This window comes from Bos taurus, chromosome 10 (assembly GCF_002263795.3).
Source record: "Bos taurus isolate L1 Dominette 01449 registration number 42190680 breed Hereford chromosome 10, ARS-UCD2.0, whole genome shotgun sequence".
NCBI lineage: Eukaryota > Metazoa > Chordata > Mammalia > Artiodactyla > Bovidae > Bos > Bos taurus.
In genome coordinates this window covers 61,327,745-61,349,715 of record NC_037337.1, presented here as the reverse complement: position 1 = coordinate 61,349,715, position 21,971 = coordinate 61,327,745, and the positions used below count along the sequence as shown (strand labels likewise).

The following is a 21,971-nucleotide window of genomic DNA, read 5'->3' as shown; positions in this document are numbered from 1 at the left end:
AAAAGCAGCCACCGACAACACGTAAGTGAATGGGCATGCTTGAGTGCCAAAAACACTTACGGACACAAATGTGAATTCCATATAACTTTCACAAGTCACAAAATATTTGTCTTTTGATCCCCCACCCCCAATCATTTTTAAAAAGTCAAAAACCATTCTTGGCTCAAAATATGGCAAAATCAAAATCAGGTAGCAGGTGGTTTGCTGAGCCTTCTTCTGGAGTTAACCAGAAATGAATGTAAGAGGCCATGGGATCACAATCAGCTATTAGCTTGTATGTGGCAAAAAACCTATTAAAACACAACCTTTTAATCATCACAGACAGATTGTTTATACGTACTTGACCTTGGTCTAGCTCAGTATGTTGGTACAGGAAGCAGCTGGGTCTTAAAAGAGATGAGTTTTCTACTACATAAACACAAGGGTTATGGAACTGCTTTTACATACTGTTAATTATGACCTTCCGCTCTTTGTCTCTCCTACCAGCATTCAATGACAGCAAAAGAGACACTGATGTATAGAACAGTCTTTTGGACTCTGTGGGAGAGGGAGAGGGAGAGGGTGGGATGATTTGGGAGAATGGCATTGAAACATGTATAATATCATATATGAAACGAGTCGCCAGTCCAGGTTCGATGCACAATACTGGATGCTTGGGGCTGGTGCACTGGGACGACCCAGAGGGATGGTATGGGGAGGGAGGAGGGAGGAGGGTCCAGGATGGGAAACACATGTATACCTGGGGCGGATTCATTTTGATATATGGCAAAACCAATACAATATTGTAAAGTTAAAAAATAAAATTAAATTAAAATATATTTAAAAAAAAAAAAAGAAAGGAGAGGGAAACCGAAATCCTTCTTCTTTTTGTATCAACTAAGTTTCATTAAGTGACATGATATCTTATACATGATACAGAAGAAAGTGCTTGGGGGAGATACATAAATAAACAAAAGTGCAAAATTACTATAAATGTTAACAGGGGGAAAAGTGGAGGGTTCTAATTTATCTACAACTCCTCTATGATAATAAAAAAAGGCTGGTTGAGTGGGCTCTGCAATCAACAGCCAGAATTCAAAATTTACCAGTCTCCTATAATCTCTGTGATATTGAACACATTTTTAAAGCTTTCTATGTCTCAGTTTCTTAAATTTATAAAGTGGGAATAATGATAGTGCTTAGAACAATGCCTCAAAAATGTTATCCATAATTATTGCTTTTTCCTTAAAATGTCTATCTGCTTTGAGAACTGGTTCTAAACTGCTTTTTACAATGTCTAGTACCCAACAGCACACTCTCTGGTTATAACTGGAATTATACAGAAAACATGTAGAAGAGGCCCAATTATGTCTGTTATACATACAGCAACAGATGGTCCAGGTTTCTATAAAGGCAGAATGCCTACTTGATTTTCTTTAGATGCCTCCATGGCACCTAGTGGGCTGCCTTGGACATCCTGAATGTTCAGTATGTAAATGTTTAGACAGCTCTATGGCACTGAAACAAAGTATGATCCTTGTCCCCTTGTATAACCCAGATCCCCCTTCAGAACAGAAGTACTCATTACCCTGGTTGTGGGAATGTTCGCTGCTCATGTCTCACAGCTGAGTTCCTTCCCCAGAACTTGTCTCTCTTTTAGTTACCTTTTAGTTACCATAAACATGTCCCTCCCAAGAGGCATGACAAATGACATGACATGACATGACATTACAAATCAATACGGTGTTCAAAGGCCTGGTCTCCGCACCCAGGAGATATGCTGAGGGCTTTGTTGAGACAGCATCACTATTCAACACTGCCACCATGTCAAACCTGCAACCCTCACTCCCCTATGTGTTGATCTTAAGAATTCTCCCAGTATACCTTTTGCATTTAACTCTCCATCTCAGCATCTGTTTCTAGATCCATAAGTCCTGCTAATGAGCTGCTGCCAGAATTATGCTCCTTTACTTTGGCATAAACATTGAACTAGAAGATATCTTCCCTTTTTAAAAATTGGCATTGTCAGAGCTAATAGTGAACTATCCTTTTTTGTTCAAACATGCATGCACACTCACATTTTCCTAGAGGAGGTGCAGCTCTCATAAGCTCCAACTCATGTTTAAGTAAATGGGTCAGAACCTACATTTGCTCCATTAGGCATTTCACAGTTTTCCTAAGGAGAATCCTGATAAGAAATGGAACAAATCTGACTGGCAAAGGGAGAGACTGCCAACTGTCTAGCATATCCTTTGACCACAAAGCCTTCTTTTTATCAAAGAAAAGTCAGGCTGAGATTACTTTTTAATGAATTTTTAGTGCTTTCCATCTAGCTCACTTCCTAAAAGCAACTGCATCTTTGATTTTTCTGGATATATGGTATCTTGAATCCAGGCCAAATTCCATACACTAGGCTTCCAGGGAGAACCTCAAGGCCCAAAGATGATGGATGATGGAGCCCTTGTGATTGACTGCCCCACTAAAAAAGGATAGAGACTCAATCCCTTCTTAGCCAGATGCACTCTGAGGCCCACGCTAAGCTTTCTCAGGAGGCTCCTATGCAACCGCAGTACTGGTGTTTCTAAGAGCAATGGTACAAAGCCCTATTTTACTTGCATTGTTAAATGATTCAGACCAGGAAATGACCAGTGTATCCATCAAAATCAAAATTAGAAACCCGGTTTCTTGGTCCTAGACACATTTGCACAGAATATACTGGAATATGCTTGGGGTATTACAAACATTCAGTACTGACTTTTAAAGGAAACCAAAAAGGGCCAAAAAGGGAGATACCAGAATATATTCTCAACTGGCTCTGCACAGTAAAGAAGGCTTGAGGGAAAAAAAATCACCGGAAAAAGTTATTTCATTCAGCAATTGAAGCTAAAAATACTGAGGTCGTCCCCAAATGCATACACTTTAACATTCATGCATTTTAAGCTCTAAATTAATCTGTTTCTCCTCAAACACTTGAGGCGATCCACTGAAATCCATACTTAGATATGGACAGATAGCTAACTAGTCTCACTTAGATCAGGTGAAGTGTGTATACTGCCTGTTAGAGGAAGAGTGCATATGTGTTCACATGATAATATATGCACATCTGTAAGTTTCTGTAGATTCATATGGATAAATTAGCAGGTTCTGATTTCAGCTGCAACATGTTTTTAGAAACAATTTCATAAAGTGGATCATATTTTCCATGGAAAAAACATTTTAATTGGAAGTTTCATTCCTGACAAAGGATTTCTCAACAAATCAAATATAGATACTATAAAGAGAATTAACAAAACTAATCACCATTTTATAAACCTCTACAAATACGTAAAACACTAGAATAATGCCCTGCATCCCATAAAAACTGCATAAAATACACAATACCTACACATGTAGCCTCAATGTTTCTTGAAATACACAAACACTGCATCGACATACAGGTCAATTGAATTGTGTTCAAAAATTAATAACATTTCGATTAACAATTCAGAAAACCTTAAATTTTAGTGGAGCATTTGGGGGATGATTTAAATATGTCCAATCTTTTTTTTTAAGGTATTCAAAGAAAGTGATCTATTGTCTTCTTTTCCCTTTGAGGTAGGAATCTATTTTTTACTGCATTTACTACTGGCATTTTACAAGCTACTTTTTCCTCCTCCCAGTAATCGCCCTTCCCAATATACGAGAGCTGGAGAAGGGCATGGCAATCCACTCCATACTCTTGCTTGGAGAACTCCATGGGCAGAGAGGCCAGGCAGGTTGCAGTCTACAGGGTCGCACAGAGTTGGACACGACTGAAGCAACTTAGCACATGCACAAGCACAATATTCACGTGTTACGGAACTATCATTTTGCCACAACGCAACTCTGTCCTGGCCGAGGCTGACTGGCCCAGCATTGGGCCCCAGTCACCATCCTACCTGGGAATTTGACATCTGGAATTGAGAAAACCAGAGGTAGGGAATCCCTGCAGCCCTGCAGTCCTGACTCTATCCTTCTTATCTGTTTGATTGTCCACTTCTCAGATTCCAGGAGCTGCCTCAATATCCTTTCAGGAAATTCCCCTTTTGGCTTACCTAGGCAGAGTTACTTTCTGCTACTTAAAGCCAAAGACTCTTAATAAATATACCCACGGCAAGGAGATGTACTTAAAATTATTTCTTACACCTTAAAGCTCAGGTCAAATCAAGTACTATTCATACATAATGACCTAGAAAATGTGTACATTAGATGATAAAAGCATGTTACAAATTAATACACACTATCTAATCTCACCTTAGCTTTCAAACAAATGACTGGAAAAATCTTACACCAAACTACCACTACTAGTTACCTCCAGCAATTTGTTTATTTTTTCTTTAATTTTACCCTATCTCTCAGTTCCCACAATAAGCCAATTTTAGTATTTATAATCAGAAAAATATAGTGAAAAAGAATGTTAGAAATCAGATGTCCCAGAGGCCTGACATCAGTGATGGAGATGGTCATAGCTGAGTTGTTTCCTCACTTAGAAGTGATTTTTAAAAGGTGGGTCAGGCCTGCATTTACTGCCTGCACTGTCCCCCATCATCTTAGTCTATCCACAGCTATAAGAGCAGTTTCTTAGCTTCAAACCAAAACAATGTCACTAGAAAACATTAAGTGCTATAGGGACAGGATTTGGTGTAAGGGTTCCTGGATTTGAGTTCAGGGAAATAGCTGTGTGGTCTGGGGATGGTCCCAAAGACTTCTCTGAGCCTCAGCATCCCCTGCTCAAAATTACAGTACGTTCTTCTCAGGGTGATCATGTGCTTCATAAGAGAGCAAGGCAAGTGAAACAAATACCAGCTACTGTTAACTACTTTCACCTCCTGTCCTGCAGCAGCCCTCTTGGCCAGCAGAGTTTCTGGTTGGGCTTCAAGAAATTAGAACAGACTACATGCACTTTTCCGCAAATTATCTCAGCTGTCGGACCTGCTAGAAACAGGCCTTGACACTTCAGCTATCCTTCTCTTACTGGCTTTGCACACTTTCAGCAAAACAAACTTAGACAACCTTGAATACTTCAAAAATATAACTCATCTAGTAACCAATGCTTTTTAAAAATTGTTGTAAAACACATATATAGTACACATCCATAAAATATACCATTTTAATAATTTTTAAGTGTATAGTTCAGTGGCATTAAGTACATTCACATTGTCATGCAATCATCAGCACCACTCATCTCTAGAACTTTTTTTTCACCTTCCCAAACTAAAACTCTGTACCCATGAAGCACTAATCCCCTTTCCCTCTAACCCCTGGCAACTACCAATCTACTTTCTGTCTCTAGATCTGACTACTCTAGGCACTTCATACAAGGGAAATCAGACTACTTTTTTGTCTTTGTCTTTGTATTTGTCTTTTTGCATTTTTCCTTAGCAGAATATCCTCAAGCTTTGCAGTAGGCTGAATGTTTCTATCTCCCCAAAATTTCTATGTTGAAATCCTAACACCCAAAGATGACAGTACTAGTAATTGGGGCCTTTGGGAATCAATTAGGTCATGAGGGTGGGGCCCTCATGATGGAGGTTAATGCTCTTATAAAAGAGGTACCACAGAACCCCCTAGGCCCTCTGCAAGGAAGGATATGATCATTCTGTCATCCAGAAAAAGGCCCTCACCCCACCATGTTGACACCTTGATCTCAGACATCCAATCTCCAGAGCTGTTAGAAATAAACATCTGTTGTTTATAAGCTACTCTATCTGTAGTATTTTGTTACAGAAGCCTGAATGGACTAACACAAGGTTTATTCATGCTATAGCATGTGTAAAAATTTACTTTTTTGCAGCTTTATTGAGATATAATTGACAAATAAAATCATAATATATTTAAAAGTATACAACGTGATAGTTTAATAGCTGTGAATATTGTGAAAGAATTCCCACAATCAAGTTAATGAGCACATCTATCAGCTCACATATTTACCTCTTTTTTTTGGTGAGATTGCTTAAAATCTACTCTGTTGGCAAATTTAAATTGTATTATACAATGCAGTATTAGTCACTGCATTAGTATGCTATAGTCACTATGCTATACATTAGATCATAAAGGCCTTAATCATCTTAAACAAAAGCTTGTTCTTAACCAATAGCTCCCCATTTCCCAGCCTCACGATGCCCCATCCTTTGGTAACCACCATTCTACTCTGTTGCTATGAGTTGGACTTTTTATAAAAAGATTACACACATAAGTGATATCATGCAGTATTCATCTTTCTCTGTCTGACTTATTTCACTTAGCATAATGTCCTCCAATTGCATCCAGGTCATCAAAACCGGCAGGATTTCCTTCTTTTTAAAGGCTAATGTTCCACTGTATGTATATACCATGTTATATACCATGTTTTGTTTATCCATTCATCCATCAATGGATACTTGGGTTGCTTTCATCTTATGAGTCTGTGAATAATGCTGCTATAAGCATAGGTGTACAAACATCCAAGTACCTGCTTGCAATTCTTTTAAATATATACACAGAAGTGGAATTGTTCAATCATAAGATAATTTTATTTTTAATTTTTTAGGAACTGCCATATTGTTTTCCACAGCAGCTGCACCATTTTACATTGCCACCAGCAGTGCATAAGAGTTCCAATTTCTAACAACCTTGTCAACATTTAATTTGTTAAATTAAAAGTTTTTTGTTGTTGTTTGGGGGGTTTCTTCTAAATAACAGCCATTCTAATGAGTGTGAAGTACTATTTCACGGTGGTTTTTATTACATTTCCCTAATGATTAGTTGTGTTAGGCATCTTTTCATGTGCTTATTGTCTATTCGTGTGTCTTCTTTAGAGAAATGTCTATTCAAGTCCTTTGCCCAGTTTTTAATAGGGCTGTTTGGTTTCCTGCTGTTGAATTGTAGGAGTTCTTTATATATTCTGAATATTAATTCCTTATCAGAGATCTGATTTAAGAAATATTTTTCCACTCCATTCTGTGGGTTGCCTTAGTGACTGTGTTTCTTGGTCCTGCTGCTGCTGCTGCTAAGTCGCTTCATTCGTGTCCGACTCTGTGCGACCCCATAGACGGCAGCCCACCAGGCTCCTCCGTCCCTGGGATTCTCCAAGCAAGAACTCTGCAGTGGGGTGCCATTCTTGGTCCTACTTGTGCTCAAAGTGCACCTGCGTGTGACATTGTGCTAATGACTGTGAGCAAAAGGAGCCCTTGACTCCCACACCCTCTCTCTGTGTATTTGACTCTGTCATCCTATCAGAATCCTTCTCAATTGCTTGCAAACATTTTTTAAAATTACTGTATCTTTGAAGACTTCTGAAAGGGATGTAATTGGCTATTTCATCTCAGATATCTGAGAAGCGAGATCTCAGTCCTAAAGAGGCTGTGAGGAACCGGGGTCAGCACAGCTTGAAACTAGCAGAAGTTGTCGTTATCCACACGTTCACACACACACATGAAACCTCCACGAGGGTTTCCTGATGTCTACACCTGTGTGAGAGGAAGTACTTCCACTTACATCAGTGCCTGCCAAGGAGGATCTGACTGTCATGTATCACTGTAACTGGTCTCACCAGCTGATAAAGGTCATTAATCTTGACCCTGGGAACCCAGACCCTTGCTGAGATCTTCACATTCCTTTCTGACCAATGAACAATGAAACTTGCTTTATCCAACCATGTACATTCTGTTCCGGTAACTATTAATTCTTAGCATGACCACTATGAACTAAAACTTTAACACTCTTGATGTTTTTCTCCTTGCCACTGTTCTCAGTAAATGTCTTCACTGGGGGGTGTCCCCTGGTCTGGCAAATTAATAAACTCTTTATCCCCGCTCTGGAGTCTTTACTTTGAGTCCCATGTGGGCTGCAGTCCCACTCCTCACTGCATAGTCTCCTCACAAGTTAACACAAACTCACACACCAGATGCTGGAAATAACTCCAAATTTTACACAGACGTACACATGCTTATCCATGCATAGCTATAATCAATCTCATTCATACATTCCTCAGGAAAATTAAATAAATGCCATCCTGTCTTCAAACAAACAGATATCTGAGTTTAGCCACCCAGCATGCAGATATCTGACCTCTACAGAATATTCTCCCTCCTGACATTCACATTGCTTACAAACCTCATGCACAGGTAAATGTTCATTTCAGCTGCATTTTGGCTCTGCTTTGCCTGTAATGGTTGCTCACACACACACAAGTATACATTTATCTCTGAAAAAGTGCCTTTAATGTCCTGCTGAAGCCAAAGAATCAAAATTTTAAGACAGTGAATTAAATTTGCAGAATCAGTGCTCAGGAGCAATAACATTACAAACAGGAAATTAGTCCAATTACAACATCCTCTGAATTATGATCTCTACTTCCTTGCTGCTTTACTTAGTACCAATCACTCATTATAGCCTGCTTACCATTGACAGTAGTTCCAAAAAATACTACTCTGGGTCTTCTACCCCATGGAATGGAATGTGGCAGATAAATAACCCTTATGATCAGCTAGGGAAAATGAATTAAAGACAAGACCCCAAAAGGAAGCACTCACCACCCACCCTCTAACACCTCCTTTTCCTTCCCCCAGGGGTGGCCATCACAGGAATGAGGCAAAAACCCACCACAGACCACTGTTTCCCAGCTCTCCTGGAGCCTGGCATGGACAGATCCTGTGCTGGGTGCTTTGTACTTAGACTGGCTGAATTTATTGCCAAGTATGAGTTACATATGTAAAGCAATAAATACAGGAGGAGGACAGTGTAGTAAGACAATGATCTGGAGGCCCTCCCACCAACAGTATGCCCTGCCCTTGGGATAAATTCTGTCCCGTGGGGATGAACTAAATAGTCCCTCCATGTTTCCTATGAAGTTCTGATCTTCAGGGTTGAAAACCAAGCCCTGTTCCACCAGCTTCACTTATTGGGTTTACCCTGACATATAATTTATTCCTTCTTCTATATCAGAGGCAGGTTCTCACCCAGACACAAAGAAGAAGGCATCCTTAGTGGGAGAGGGAAGACTTTTTTTCTTTTTTGCATGATGTGAATGCTTATGCAAGGGAGGGAGTGAGCTTTAGGTTTTTGTGAGATAATTTTTTGTGTGTCTGTGCACTTCAGATCAAATTAGGGTTTTTTGTTTTGCTTTGTTTATCTTTGTTTTAAAAATCACGATGAATGGTCATTAGACTTATCATGGTGATCATTTTGAAATGTATAGAAATACCAAATCACTATGGTATACAACACTATGTTATCCTGGTATACACCAGGAATTAACATAATGTTGTAGGTCAATTATACTGCCAAAACAAACAAAAACTCATTAAAAAAAATCAGATTTGTGATTACCAAAGGCCAGAAATGGAGGAAAGGAGAATTGGATGAAGGCAGTCAAAAGGTATAAACTTTCAGTTGATAAATAAGTACTTGGGAAGTAACGTACGATATGTTAAATAACACTGTCATACATTATATATGGACGTTGTTAAGAGAGTAAATCCTAAGAGGTCTCATGGCAAGGAAAAAAATTTTTTTCTGTTTCTTTAATCAACCTTGTATTTATATGAGATGATGGTGTTCACTAAATTTATTGACAATTATTTCATGATATATATAAGTCAAATCATTTTGTTGTATATCTTAAACTTACACAGTGTTTGTTATATGTCAATTATATCTTAGTAAAACTGGATAAAAAATAAAAATAAAGAAATTATGAAAGAATAATCTTAAGAAATTAAAGAAAGAACAGCATAAAATAGACTTAAAAAGGAGGAAAGATATACTAAAGCTAGAGGGGAAATAAATGAATTAGAAAACAAAAAATCAAGTAGATCTGAATAATAAAACCCAACCTGGTTCTTTCAAAAGAGCAATAGTATAAACAAACCTCTGGCAAATCTGATTTAAAAAGATCACACACAGATTAGAAATGTAGAAGAAAGCATAATCACATATATAGAGGCTATTTAAAAATTAGATACAAATACTGTGGCCAACATTTTGTGATAAATTTGAAAAATCTAAGTAAAATACCCAACTTTTAAGGTAAAATTATCCAAATTATTTTACCAAAGGATAAGAAATTTGTAAAGACTAATAAAAAAAAAGATTTGACAATGGAGGTAACACTCTAATAGGTCCAGAGAGTTGTTTGGGCTAGTACCAAAGACTGTTTAAGTAGTGGATAATTCCAATATTGTTTAAAGTGCTGCAGTACACAGAAAATATGGACACTTTCTGAAATCATTTGTATTAGTCTAACCTATTCCTGAAACCAAAACTTCATGAGTATAGTTCAAAAAGAACACTCACTTATTTTAAGGATACAAAAATTTGAAATAAAATATTAACAATGTGTATGTAACTACTACCTATGATGATATGAAAATTAAGAAGTGTTTATAGCAGGAATTCAATGATTGTTCCATATTATAAAATCTATTAATGAACTTCTCTACAATAAGTAAATTAAAGGGGAAAATCCCATGTAACTATCATGACATACTAAAACAGCAGCAAAGAGCAAAGTTTCTTGATTCTTGTGGTGCTAGGCTAAGGTTCCACCTTTGTGCCTATTCATCGTATGACTTCGGGCAACTTAATCTAAATTTCATTTCCTCATTAGTAGAATGAAAGGTTTTTGTTTTTTTTTTTTTGGTGGAGGGGGCAGCAAGCTATGCCATGTGACAGGTGGGATCTTAGTTCCCAGACCAGGGATTAAACCCAAGCCCTCTTCAGTCAAAGCGCAGAGTCCTAGCCGCTGTACCACCAGGGAAGTTCCTAGAATGAGAGTTTTTATTGGAGATTAAATGAGATAATGCTACTAAATTTTTTGAATCCCTCCCCCCAAAATAAAAATTATGATGAGAACGTTTTTGTTAAAGAGAGGAATGACTATGTCATCCTTAGTAAGGTTTTCATTTTCCCCTTCTCATTTCCTTTTGACATTGTTTTCCAGACTCTTGAAGGCAAACTATCACTGTGAGTCTTTGTTTTCCTAATCACCTTGTTTCTCTTTTCTATTAGGAACAACCTCCTTCTTTGCCCTTTTGCATAAACTAGATTATTAAAAATTAAGACTGGTCCTAAATCAGTCAAGTGGTTAAATGTCTGGGTGAGAATTTGTGGAGGAACAATAGTAAAAGCCATTGAAAGGGCTCCCCCGTGACTAAATCAGAAGTCAGAGAAGCCTGCTAAGAGCCTTGAAAAGATTATAATCTGGAACTGCCAACATAGTATATGGCCTCCTTGTCTTTCTTTCTCTTTTTCTCTTCTGTGAGTATTTTCTATGTTCCAGAGGTCCTGTGAATTCAACCCCCAAACAATTGGTAGAAAGATCCCTCATAAAGATAAGAATTGACTCCATTTTTCTCTTCCATTTCAACGGCTGACCCAAATGTTGTTTGTTAACCATGGATCCTCCTTTATTCCAGAACTTCATACTGCTGTCTCTCTATTAACTGGAACAGTGTACCAGCTAGTATAGAGATGGGAAGATGAATTAACATGGACAGGACATCAGACTGAATACATCTGTTTGTATCCAGAGCAGCAATTAGCTACACCAGCTTATCAGCATCCACACTGGATTAATCTTCTGCTTGATGGTAAATGTCGGGAGATAACTGTGGGCATGGCTCAGGCAGGAAAGAATCTGCCTATAATGCAGGAAACCAGGGTTCTATCCTTGGGTGGGGGAGACACCGTGGAAGAGAATGGAAACCCACACCAGTATTCTTGCCTGGAAAAGTCCATGGACAGAGGAGCCTGGTGGGCTGCAGTCCATGGGGTCACAAAGAGTTGGACATGACCGAGCGACTAAGCACACACACACAATGGTCACATTCATTTTGTGGTCACACAAAATGAAGTTCTTTCTTTTAGAATTCTACCTGGTCCACTGAACTTTTTTTTCTTAGATTAAGTAGGATTATGAGCTAAATGAAACTCAGTGACTATGTGACATTGAAATTTTAAACAATTTGAACCTGATTCAACAGTTATGTATTAATAACATCCAAAACAATTGATAATAAAGCAACTTGAATAGTGGCTGAATGTGAAAATATATATAAGTTGAAAGAAGAAAGGAGAGGAGATAAAGAAAAATGGAGAGAAGGAAAGAGTAAATATTTGTGAAGTAGGGTGGAAACTAAAGGTTTTATGGAAAGTGAGCCACTCTCAAGCTTCCACAAATCTGCCCAAAACACAATCTACAATGCCAGAATCTACAAGGAATTATCGACACATCTACAAGAAACAATATCCAGATACTGGCCACCTTCCCTTGGATCTATATATCATTCATAAACTGAATCTTCATGGCAGAGAAAAAAATAGCCTTTTGCCATTTATTAAACAATAGGAAAATACAGACTTACAAATTCATAAATATTTTTTAAAGATAGGAATTAGGAGGTTGGGATTATACACACATACACACACTGATATATATAAAATAATCAGCCCCAGACTGCCTTCAGCCTGCGCGCCAGCCGGCTACGTTATGGCGGCCCACAGCCCCAGCGTGGTGAATAGCAATGATGAACCAGGTTATGACCTAGATTTATTTTGTAAAACCAATCATTATGCTGAGGATTTGCAGAAGGTGTTTGTTCCTCATGGACTAATTATGGACAGGACCGAACGACTGGCTCGAGATGTGATGAAGGAAATGGGTGGCCATCACCTTGTGGCCCTCTGTGTGCTCAAGGGGGGCTATAAGTTCTTTGCCGACCTGAACAGAAATAGTGACAAATCCATTCCTATGACTGTAGATTTTATCAGACTGAAGAGCTACTGTAACGACCAGTCAACAGGCGAGATAAAAGTAATTGGTGGAGATGATCTCTCAACTTTAACTGAAAAGAATGTCTTGATTGTAGAAGATATAACTGACACTGGGAAGACAATGCAGACTTTGCTTTCCTTGGTCAAGAAGCATAAACCAAAGATGGTCAAGGCTGCGAGCTTGCTGGTGAAAAGGACCCCTCGAAGTGTTAGATATAGACCAGACTTTGTTGGATTTGAAATTCCAGACAAGTTTGTTGTGGGATATGCCCTTGACTATAATGAATACTTCAGGGACTTGAATCACGTGTGTGTCATTACTGAAACTAGAAAAGCAAAATACAAAGCCTAAGATGAGAGTTCAAGTTGAGTTTGGAACTACCTGGCGTCCCATTGAAATCACCAGTGACATGATCCAATGTTCTCGTTCTGTGGCCAGCTGCTTAATAGAGCTTACTGCATGTCTCTCCTAAGAATTTGATCTGTTTTGTACTTTAGAAATGTCAGTTGCTGCATTCCCGAACTCTTCATTTGCACTATGAGCCTAAAGACTATCAGTTCCCTTTGGGTAGATTGTTGTTTGACTTGTGAATGAAATAGCTCTTAAACCACATCACTATTGACCGAAAATATGGAAATTGTATGTGTAAGAAACATTTGAAGGGAAGAATGTATTAGTTTTTTAATTGGTATTTTAATTTTTATATATTCAGGAAAGAACAGAAGTGATTGAATATTGTTAACTATAGCAATAATTGTTTAGAAAAGTAACAAGCAGTCAGTTTCATATCCACGACAGCACTTAGAGGTATTGTTATGTCAGAGAAACCGTGTGTCCTGGAACTTTTTTAGTAGGTTTCAGTAGTATTAACTATATTTTCTTGCTTGTTCAGATTATTTCTGGTGAATCTTTGTCAACAGTTCCTTTTCAATACAGGTCAGTAAGTTCCAAAAACCTACCACTTTTTTAATTCTTCAGTGTAAAAATCCTTCAAATAAAGGCTATCTCTTTAAAGGAAAAAAAAAAAAATCAACAGAGAACTCTCCTCAGTACTCTATAATAAACGATATGGGGGAAAGATCTGAAAAAGAATAGATATATGTATAACTAAATCACTTGGCTGTACATCTGAAACTAACACAACATTGTTGGTCAACTATACTCCAAAATAAAATTTTTTTTAATTTAAATACAATAAAAATAAAAGATAGTAACAAAAAAACAGATACGCGACAGGGAGGAAGGATACCAACTATTACAGTTCTTCTGCAGAACAACCTAGCAATTGGCGTCTAAAGCCTTCAGAATATTTATATTGTTTGACCTAGTTCTAAACCTTGAAGCCATTAAGCTACGTGAAATAAACCAGTCACAAAAGGACAAATACTATATAACTCTATCTATCTGAAGTACCCATAGCAGTCATATTCATAGAGACAGAAAGTAAAACTGTGGTTGCCAGAGCTGGGGGAGGAGAGAATGAAGGGTTATTATCTAATGTACAAAGTTGCAATTTAAGAAGATGAAAAACTTCTAGAGAAGGATGGTGACAGTTGCACGACATGAACTTACTTAATACCACTGAACTGTACTTAAAAATTGTTAAAGTGGTAAATTTTACGTTATACATATTTTACCACAATTTAAAAATGCTTGTGAAAATTTAGCAACAGGAAAAATGGTCAACATGGGAGAAACAGAATCAAATATTCTTCAGATTGTCTGCAAAAATCATTGTAAGCTCATGTAATAAAGAAAAGATCAGAAGGGTATTATTCCAAAGCAGAAAATGCTAGTAGACATTATTTCCAGGTGAGATTATGAGTGATTTTCTTTTTCATATTTATCTGTATTTTCTAAGTGTTCTAAATAAATATATAGTATATTTATAACTAGAAAAATAAATTAAAAGCCCACCCATACATCTCTATCCTCTTACCCTGCTTCATTATTATAGTAATGGCACTAATTACTGCCTGAAAGTATATTGTATATTTATTTGCTTGCTTGCCATAGTTTGTTTCCCCAGCTATGATGTAAGTTCTAAAAGATCAGAGGTGCCTGTGTCCTTAATTCTTGAAAAGTTTTTGGCACTTAATGAACACTCCATAAATATTTGAGTGAAGGAGAATAAGTCAATGAATGAATGGATGCGGGAAAGAACAGAAAAACAGTCAACCTCAGGTATGGACAGTGGCACTCCTTTGGATTGTGCCCCTAGACCAAGCTTCTGGAGTGGTGACCCTCTTCCTCCCATCTGTAACTTCCTTAGGATTGGAGAAGGGCTTTCTCCAGATTAAGCATCATCAGAATGAAATAAAACCTGAAATGTGCCCAAATTAGGGTTAAAAGGGTAGGAAGTAATCTAGAAACCTCTTACTTTAAAGGATATCCTTATTTAAAGGATAGTTGAAGGGTCTGATACTGTAAAAGAAAAGGGAAAATATAGCCATTTCCAAATCCTGGAAACCAGTCAGGTGGAGCCATGCATTTATTCCATAAATATCCATTGAGCCTCTTCCAGGTGCCAAGAACTGAAATAGGCACCAAGAATACAGGGTGGATGAGTGGGACTTCATCTGTTTAATTCCTGAGGGAGTACCAAATATCAGTGAGAAGTTTGGAAAGATAGATTTGAATGCATTGTAAACAAGAAAGTCTACAATAGCCTTTCTTAAAGTTCATTTCATGGAACAAAGATACATGGAGTATTTATTTATGTTACATAAAAAAAGAATTATGGGGCCAAATAAATTTAGAGAATCTTGATGAAGTTAACACTTTTTAAACTACAGCACAGGACTTCTCAGGGTCTTTAATACTGTGACTCTCCTAAAGAGCATATGATTCCTTTCCCCAAATCTTTTGGTTAAGAGGACTATTTTTCCAGGACTCAAATTCCATGGGACGAGCATCAAGAAAAGTTATCCTCTCTTCATAATGGAAATGGTGACCAGCAACCATGGAAGCAGACAGGCACTGAGGATTGCACATTGGCACCCACACCACAGATGCCCAAGTCTTCATTCTGAATCATATTGATTCATATCAATCCAGTCTTCTCACTTCATGCCCCTCACCTCGTGATTTTCCCAGTTACCAGTCTCAGCACTCAGTTATTCCCCTTTCCATGCCTGCTTTGAATTTGGCCTTAAAGAACCATACCTTGTGCTTCTGCTTCTGACTTGCACTCTGTGTAATAATAACTCTGGCTCTTTCCCTAAGCTTCCTGGGGCCACTCTGGGTAAGGCTCCACTGGTTCAACTCTTCCATCCAGCTCACTGTATGTGGAAGAAAGAGACCCAGACAAGGAATAGACAGCTTCTTGTGTCAGGGATGCCATAAATGGGACGAGCTTGGGCTTACTGATTTGAAAAGTTTTTTCCTGTTACTTTCAGAGACTTCCTCAACAGGTCTGAGATCCTGTAATGTCCATTTCTAGATATTATTTTAAATACTTCTAGTATCTGGGAAAGCAGCTATTTCTCTGACTGCATCATCTTATCAGTTCTCCTATGAAATGCAGATGTTCTGCTGCACAATTGAGAAATCCTTCACATGATGAGTCAGAACCACTCACAAGGTCACTGGGCTTTGTTCGACCTTCCAGTCTTACGAATAAAAACCCACAGTGCCTTTGAAGCCTTGCATGAAACTCCTGCAGGGAGAAACTCTTGTGACTTTAGACTATAGTCCTCCAAGCTTGTCAGATTTTTGTTCTCTTACCTTGTAACTTGGGTTCTCATTCCAAAATCCAGTGATCTCATTGATTGCAGCACTTCAATACAGCCCATGTACTGGAATAAGAGAAAAAAAAATAAAGAACAAGTAGGAAAAATGGCACAAAAATAGTTCTCAGCATCAGAGGTGATTTCCTGGGAAACACCTAAATCAGTTCCTAATACCAAATTACATCTGCACATTCAGCCTACCATTGGTATTTCTGACCATTAATGGACACATACCTTAAGCTTCAGTTCAGTTACAAAACATCAGCTAATCCAAACTATTAATATGGTATCAGGAAAACAGCTGTCATCCCTGACAAATGTGAGCTCAGGGATATGAGAGCTTGGGCTCTGGGGCCAGCCTGTGTGAACTGGAGTCCTGGCTCTGCCAGTTATTAGTTGTGGAGCTTCAGCAAGTTACTCAACTTCTCTGCATCTCAGTTTTGGCACCAGCAACATAGGGATACAACTATTGTGAGAGTTTAATTATTTAATTATTTCCTAAGGTGTTCCAATCCCAAAGAAAGACAATGCCAAAGAATGCTCAAACTACCGCACAATTGCACTCATCTCACATGCTAGTAAAGTAATGCTCAAAATTTTCCAAGCCAGGCTTCAGCAATACATGAACCGTGAACTTCCAGATGTTCAAGCTGGTTTTAGAAAAGGCAGAGGAACCAGATATCAAATTGCCAACATCCACTGGATCATGGAAAAAGCAAGAGAGTTCCAGAAAAACATCTGTTTCTGCTGTATTGACTATGCCAAAGCCTTTGACTGTGTGGATCACAATAAACTGTGGAAAATTCTGAAAGAGATGGGAATACCAGATCACCTGACCTGCCTCTTGAGAAACCTATATGCAGGTCAGGAAGCAACAGTTAGAACTGGACATGGAACAACAGACTGGTTCCAAATAGGAAAAGGAGTATGTCAAGGCTGTATATTGTCACCCTGCTTATTTAACTTATATGCAGAGTACATCATGAGAAATGCTGGGCTGGAAGAAGCACAAGATTGGAATCAAGATTTCCGGGAGAAATATCAATAACCTCAGATATGCAGATGACACCACCCTTATGGCAGAAAGTGAAGAGGAAAAAGCCTCTTGATGAAAGTGAAAGGGGAGAGTGAAAAAGTTGGCTTAAAGCTCAACATTCAGAAAACGAAGATCATGGCATCTGGTCCCATCACTTCATGGGAAATAGATGGGGAAACAGTGGAAACAGTGTCAGACTTTATTTTCTGGGGCTCCAAAATCACTGCAAATGGTGATAGCAGCCATGAAATTAAAAGACGCTTACTCCTTGGAAGAAAAGTTATGACCAACATAGATAGTATATTCAAAAGCAGAGACATTACTTTGCTAACAAAGGTCCATCTAGTCAAGACTATGCTTTTTCCAGTGGTCATGTATGGATGTGAGAGTTGGACTGTGAAGAAAGCTGAGTGCCGAAGAACTGATGCTTTTGAACTGTGGTGTTGGAGAAGACTCTTGAGAGTCCCTTGGACTGCAAGGAGATCCACCCAGTCAATTCTAAAGGAGATCAGTCCTGGGTGTTCTTTGGAAGGAATGATGCTAAAGCTGAAACTCCAGTACTTTGGCCACCTCATGTGAAGAGTTGACTCATTGGAAAAGACTCTGATGATGGGAGAGATTGGGGGCAGGAGGAAAAGGGGACGACAGAGGATGAGATAGCTGAATGGCATCACTGACTCGATGGACGTGAGTTTGAGTGAACTCCGGGAGATGGTGATGGACAGGGAGGCCTGGCATGCTGCAATTCATGGGGTCACAAAGAGTCGGACACGACTGAGCGACTGAACTGAACTGAACTGAAGGTGTTCTAAGGGCAGCGCGTGGTACATATGTATGCTCAAATATTAAAGGAAGCAAAACTAAATGTGAGACAAATAATACACAAATATCAAGTATTCTGCTGCTGCCAAATCACCTCAGTCATTTCCAGCTCTGTGTGACCCCATAGACGGCAGCCCACTAGGCTCCCCCTTCCCTGGGATTCTCCAGGCAAGAACACTGGAGTGGGTTGCCATTTCCTTCTCCAATGCATGAAAGTGAAAAGTCAAAGTGAAGTCGCTCAGTCGTGTCCGACTCTTCGAGACCCCATGGACTGCAGCCTACCAGGCTTCTCCGTCCATGGGATTTTCCAGGCAAGAGTACTGGAGTGGGGTGCCACTGCCCTCTCCAAAATAAGCGTATAAATGCAGATAAACCCAAAGCTTAATAACATAAGAAAATTCTACTTTTTGCAACCTCATTTATTCAGAGGATTCAAGGAAAGAAAAAGTCATGTCCTGCACCAGGAAGGAGTAAATCTAGCTTGAACATGGAGTATTGGAAAAGGCACCAACGCTCATAAAGCTAAAAGACAGTTCGTTATATTTAATGTGGCAAAAGTGGGAGCTGTGTTAGGCTGGTGTAAAGAGTGGCGGGATTACTCTGTGTTTGAGAAGCCTAATGTCAGCAGCAGTAGGAAGGTTGGTCAATAGCAAGGGAGTAAGTGAGGATGCTTCTCTTGAGAAGTAACAAAAGCTCACCCTGAGGAGGGATGGTGGGAAGGAAGGGACAGATTCAAGTGACATCTCGGAAATAGATACTACAGGATCCGGCAGTTGATTTGATGTAGAGAATAAGAGAGAAGGATGAGTCAAGGATGACTCACACGTTTCCAGCCAGGGTAGCAGGGGGAACAGTGATTCCATTAACAGAAAGAAGAAAGCCAGGAGAAGGCAAGATGAGGTGGTTTGGGACCTGTTCACTGAACGACGCTGGTAGGGTATCCAGGAAACAGCAAGCTGAGAGTTAAAAACTGGATTCTGGAATCATGGAGAGGCATTAAGCCTAGGGAGGCAGGCTTAGTAGTCCCCCGTGTAGCTCTGCCCGGTGAGGCAGTGGGAGTCATCCTCTTAGCAGAGCCTCAGTTGATGAGGGAGAGTGTTTTTCTCTGAGAATGAGCTCGGAAATGCGATGAGAGCCAAGCGGTCTGATTGAAAGTGATCTGTTGGCTCCTTGGAAATGATCTGCTTCCTGTTTAGCTTTCCCCTGGAAGCCTTCCAGCCTCCTTCTGCTTGTGGAAAGATGGCGGGAGCTGGGGGTGCCTCTCCAGACACTCTTGGAGTATTTCTCAGCGAATTCTGTACATTTCGCATCCTAAGAGCAGGTCAGTGCACCAAGTGTTGTCTAGAGCCTCGTGTAGGGGAGAGTTTGCTGGTCAAGACAATTGCCCGGCCATTCTCAGCCAGATTCCTGTTCCTCACATTCTTCATGGGCACTCTAGTATTGACACCTAAACCCTGTGTTTTCTGGCTCTGTCACCTGCTCCTCTGCACTTTGCTGCCACACTGGCCTTCCTTCCATTCCTCAAATACAGCCAACTCTTTCCAAACACAGGGCCTTTGCACTAGCTGTTCCGTTGCTAGCTCTGCCTAGATCCTCCCCACTGCTCTGTAAGACTGACTCCTTTCTATCCTTCAGGTTTTAATTCAAATGTCACTGCCTCAGAGATCCTTCCTAGCACCCTTCATCACAGCTCCCCCATTTGTCATCATGCCACTAATAATCAAGTTTACTTGTTATCTTGCTTATTACCTGTCTTCATTCCCTTGACTGTAAGCATCATAAGAGCAAGGACCATGATCACCATGGAATTCCCAACACCCAGGACAGTGCCTGAGCCACAGAAGGTATCCAGTAAATACTGGATGAAAGAGTGAAAGAGGTTTCTACTGTCAGCTCCAACAGTAGTTTACAATGAGCAGAGGGAGGTGAATTTCTGACTGTTTGTTCTCTCCATCCTGGAGGATGAGCAAGGAGTATAGCAGAACTGAGGTCTCAGAAAGAGACTTGAGGGGAAGGTGGGGAGAAAGGGCCTGACTCCCCAGGTGTTCCAGGCGTGGGGAAAACCCTGAGTGATAAAGCTGACGGGAGGGGGAAACGAGGCAAAGCATGTAAGCTGGGGCAGAGATGCTCTGAGCCTCAACAGCTCAATGAGGGAAGGTGTCAAATGGGGCAGTTCTCAGCCCAGTGACGTGAGTCACCGACTGTGGGATTCTGGTTAACAAGGGAAGAGGTTTTTAGTGGAGAGTAGGAGAGGAGGACAGAGAGAGAGGGAATCTTCCAAGCTTTGTTCTTCCTTTTTAATTGCAGTTTATCCCGGCGTGCTGCAGTTCGTGGAGTCACAAAGAGTCGGACATGACTGAGCGTCTGAACTGAAGTTGCTTTACAATGTTGTATTAGCTTCTGCTGTGCAGTAATGTGAGCCAGCTATACATATACATCTAGCCCCTCTTTTTTGGATTTCCTTCCCGTTTAGGTCACCACAGAGCACTGAATAAAGTTCCCTGTGCCATACAGTAGGTTCTCACTAGCTATCTAGTTTATCCATAGCTGTGTATAAATGTAAGGTTTTGTTTTTAATCACACTTCATGGCGATAGCCACCTCAGCCCCGTCCTTCTAAGGCAGGCCCAGGAGTTGTTTCCAAAACCCCCCTTCACTGAAACCTCTGTTTTGCTTCACATACTTGTCTGTCAGCAACGGCACACCTTCTGCCAGCCTCGCTGCGGGAAATGTGAGTCACGGTCTGAGATGATCGTGACGATGAGCACATTCCCCATCCACCCCGGGCATGTGGGGTGGAAGGCACTCAGGGCAACGTGAAGGGAGAAAATCAATGCCCGCTTTTTTTCCCACAATGACTCTGAAGCCCAGATGCACCTGGTTCTCCCATTGACTCACTCAGTCCATTTCTCAGAAACCATCGCTGTGAAGAAGCAGGGAGGGCATGGTGCATAAAAACACTGTCAGTATCTGTGTTTAGGTACCTGACTGAACAAGTGGAAAGTGGCTGAATGTCCAGGCCTGAGGGAGCAGGAATTTAGTTTGTTGGTGTCAGTATAAACTAACCCTACCTCTCATTCACGTATTAAGTGTAGGTCTGCAAAGACACGGGCTCTATTCTCAAGAAACCTAGCTCCATGAGGACAGGACAACCATGAAAGAGATGATTTATCTTTTCTTTCTATGAGGTTAGTCATGGTTAATTCCATTTAATAGATGAAGAAATTAAGCCCTATTAATGGGAAGCGGCTGGCTCAGTTTCACTTATTCAGTGAGACTGAATCAGGGCTTATTCTGGAGGTTGCAGTCCATTTCTGGGAACCTGTGTGTGAGCCTTGTAGGACAGGAAAATTGAAAAGAGAGGAGGTCATCCAGCTGCCCCCTCTGCCTCTTCCTTTGGTCTTCCCAGGTGGGAAAGAAGGTGACCCACCTGGGGGCCCCGTGGTAAGAGCAGGCATGAATCCAAGCTCTTCCGGGGCCAGCTGGAGGTGGCACCTGAGACAGAAGACACGCCCTAATACCTGGCCCTGTGATGGGGAGAGGACACTGAAGACCTTTATTCAAGGTATCAGGGGTGGTAAGAACGTGACAGCACTCAGACAACCTTTCCATTCAGCACCTGACAGATGGCT

At 40.1% G+C, this 21,971-nt stretch overlaps 1 protein-coding gene and 1 pseudogene across 5 annotated transcripts in view; one reads left to right on the top strand and one right to left on the bottom strand.

Annotated features, from left to right (window-relative positions):
* The window catches only part of SHC4 (SHC adaptor protein 4), a 177,194-nt gene that overhangs the window by 71,110 nt on the left and 84,113 nt on the right, over window positions 1-21,971 (bottom strand). For all 5 annotated transcript variants that reach the window (XR_009496037.1, XM_059890432.1, XM_005211817.5 and 2 more), the window contains one exon: window positions 16,478-16,548. Coding sequence is in view for 4 of the 5 variants with exons in the window: in XM_059890432.1 (XP_059746415.1) it covers window positions 16,478-16,548 (71 nt within the window). In the remaining variant the exon portion in view is untranslated. The remainder of the gene's footprint in view (window positions 1-16,477; window positions 16,549-21,971) is intronic.
* On the top strand, window positions 12,447-13,434 carry LOC613512 (hypoxanthine phosphoribosyltransferase 1-like pseudogene; annotated as a pseudogene).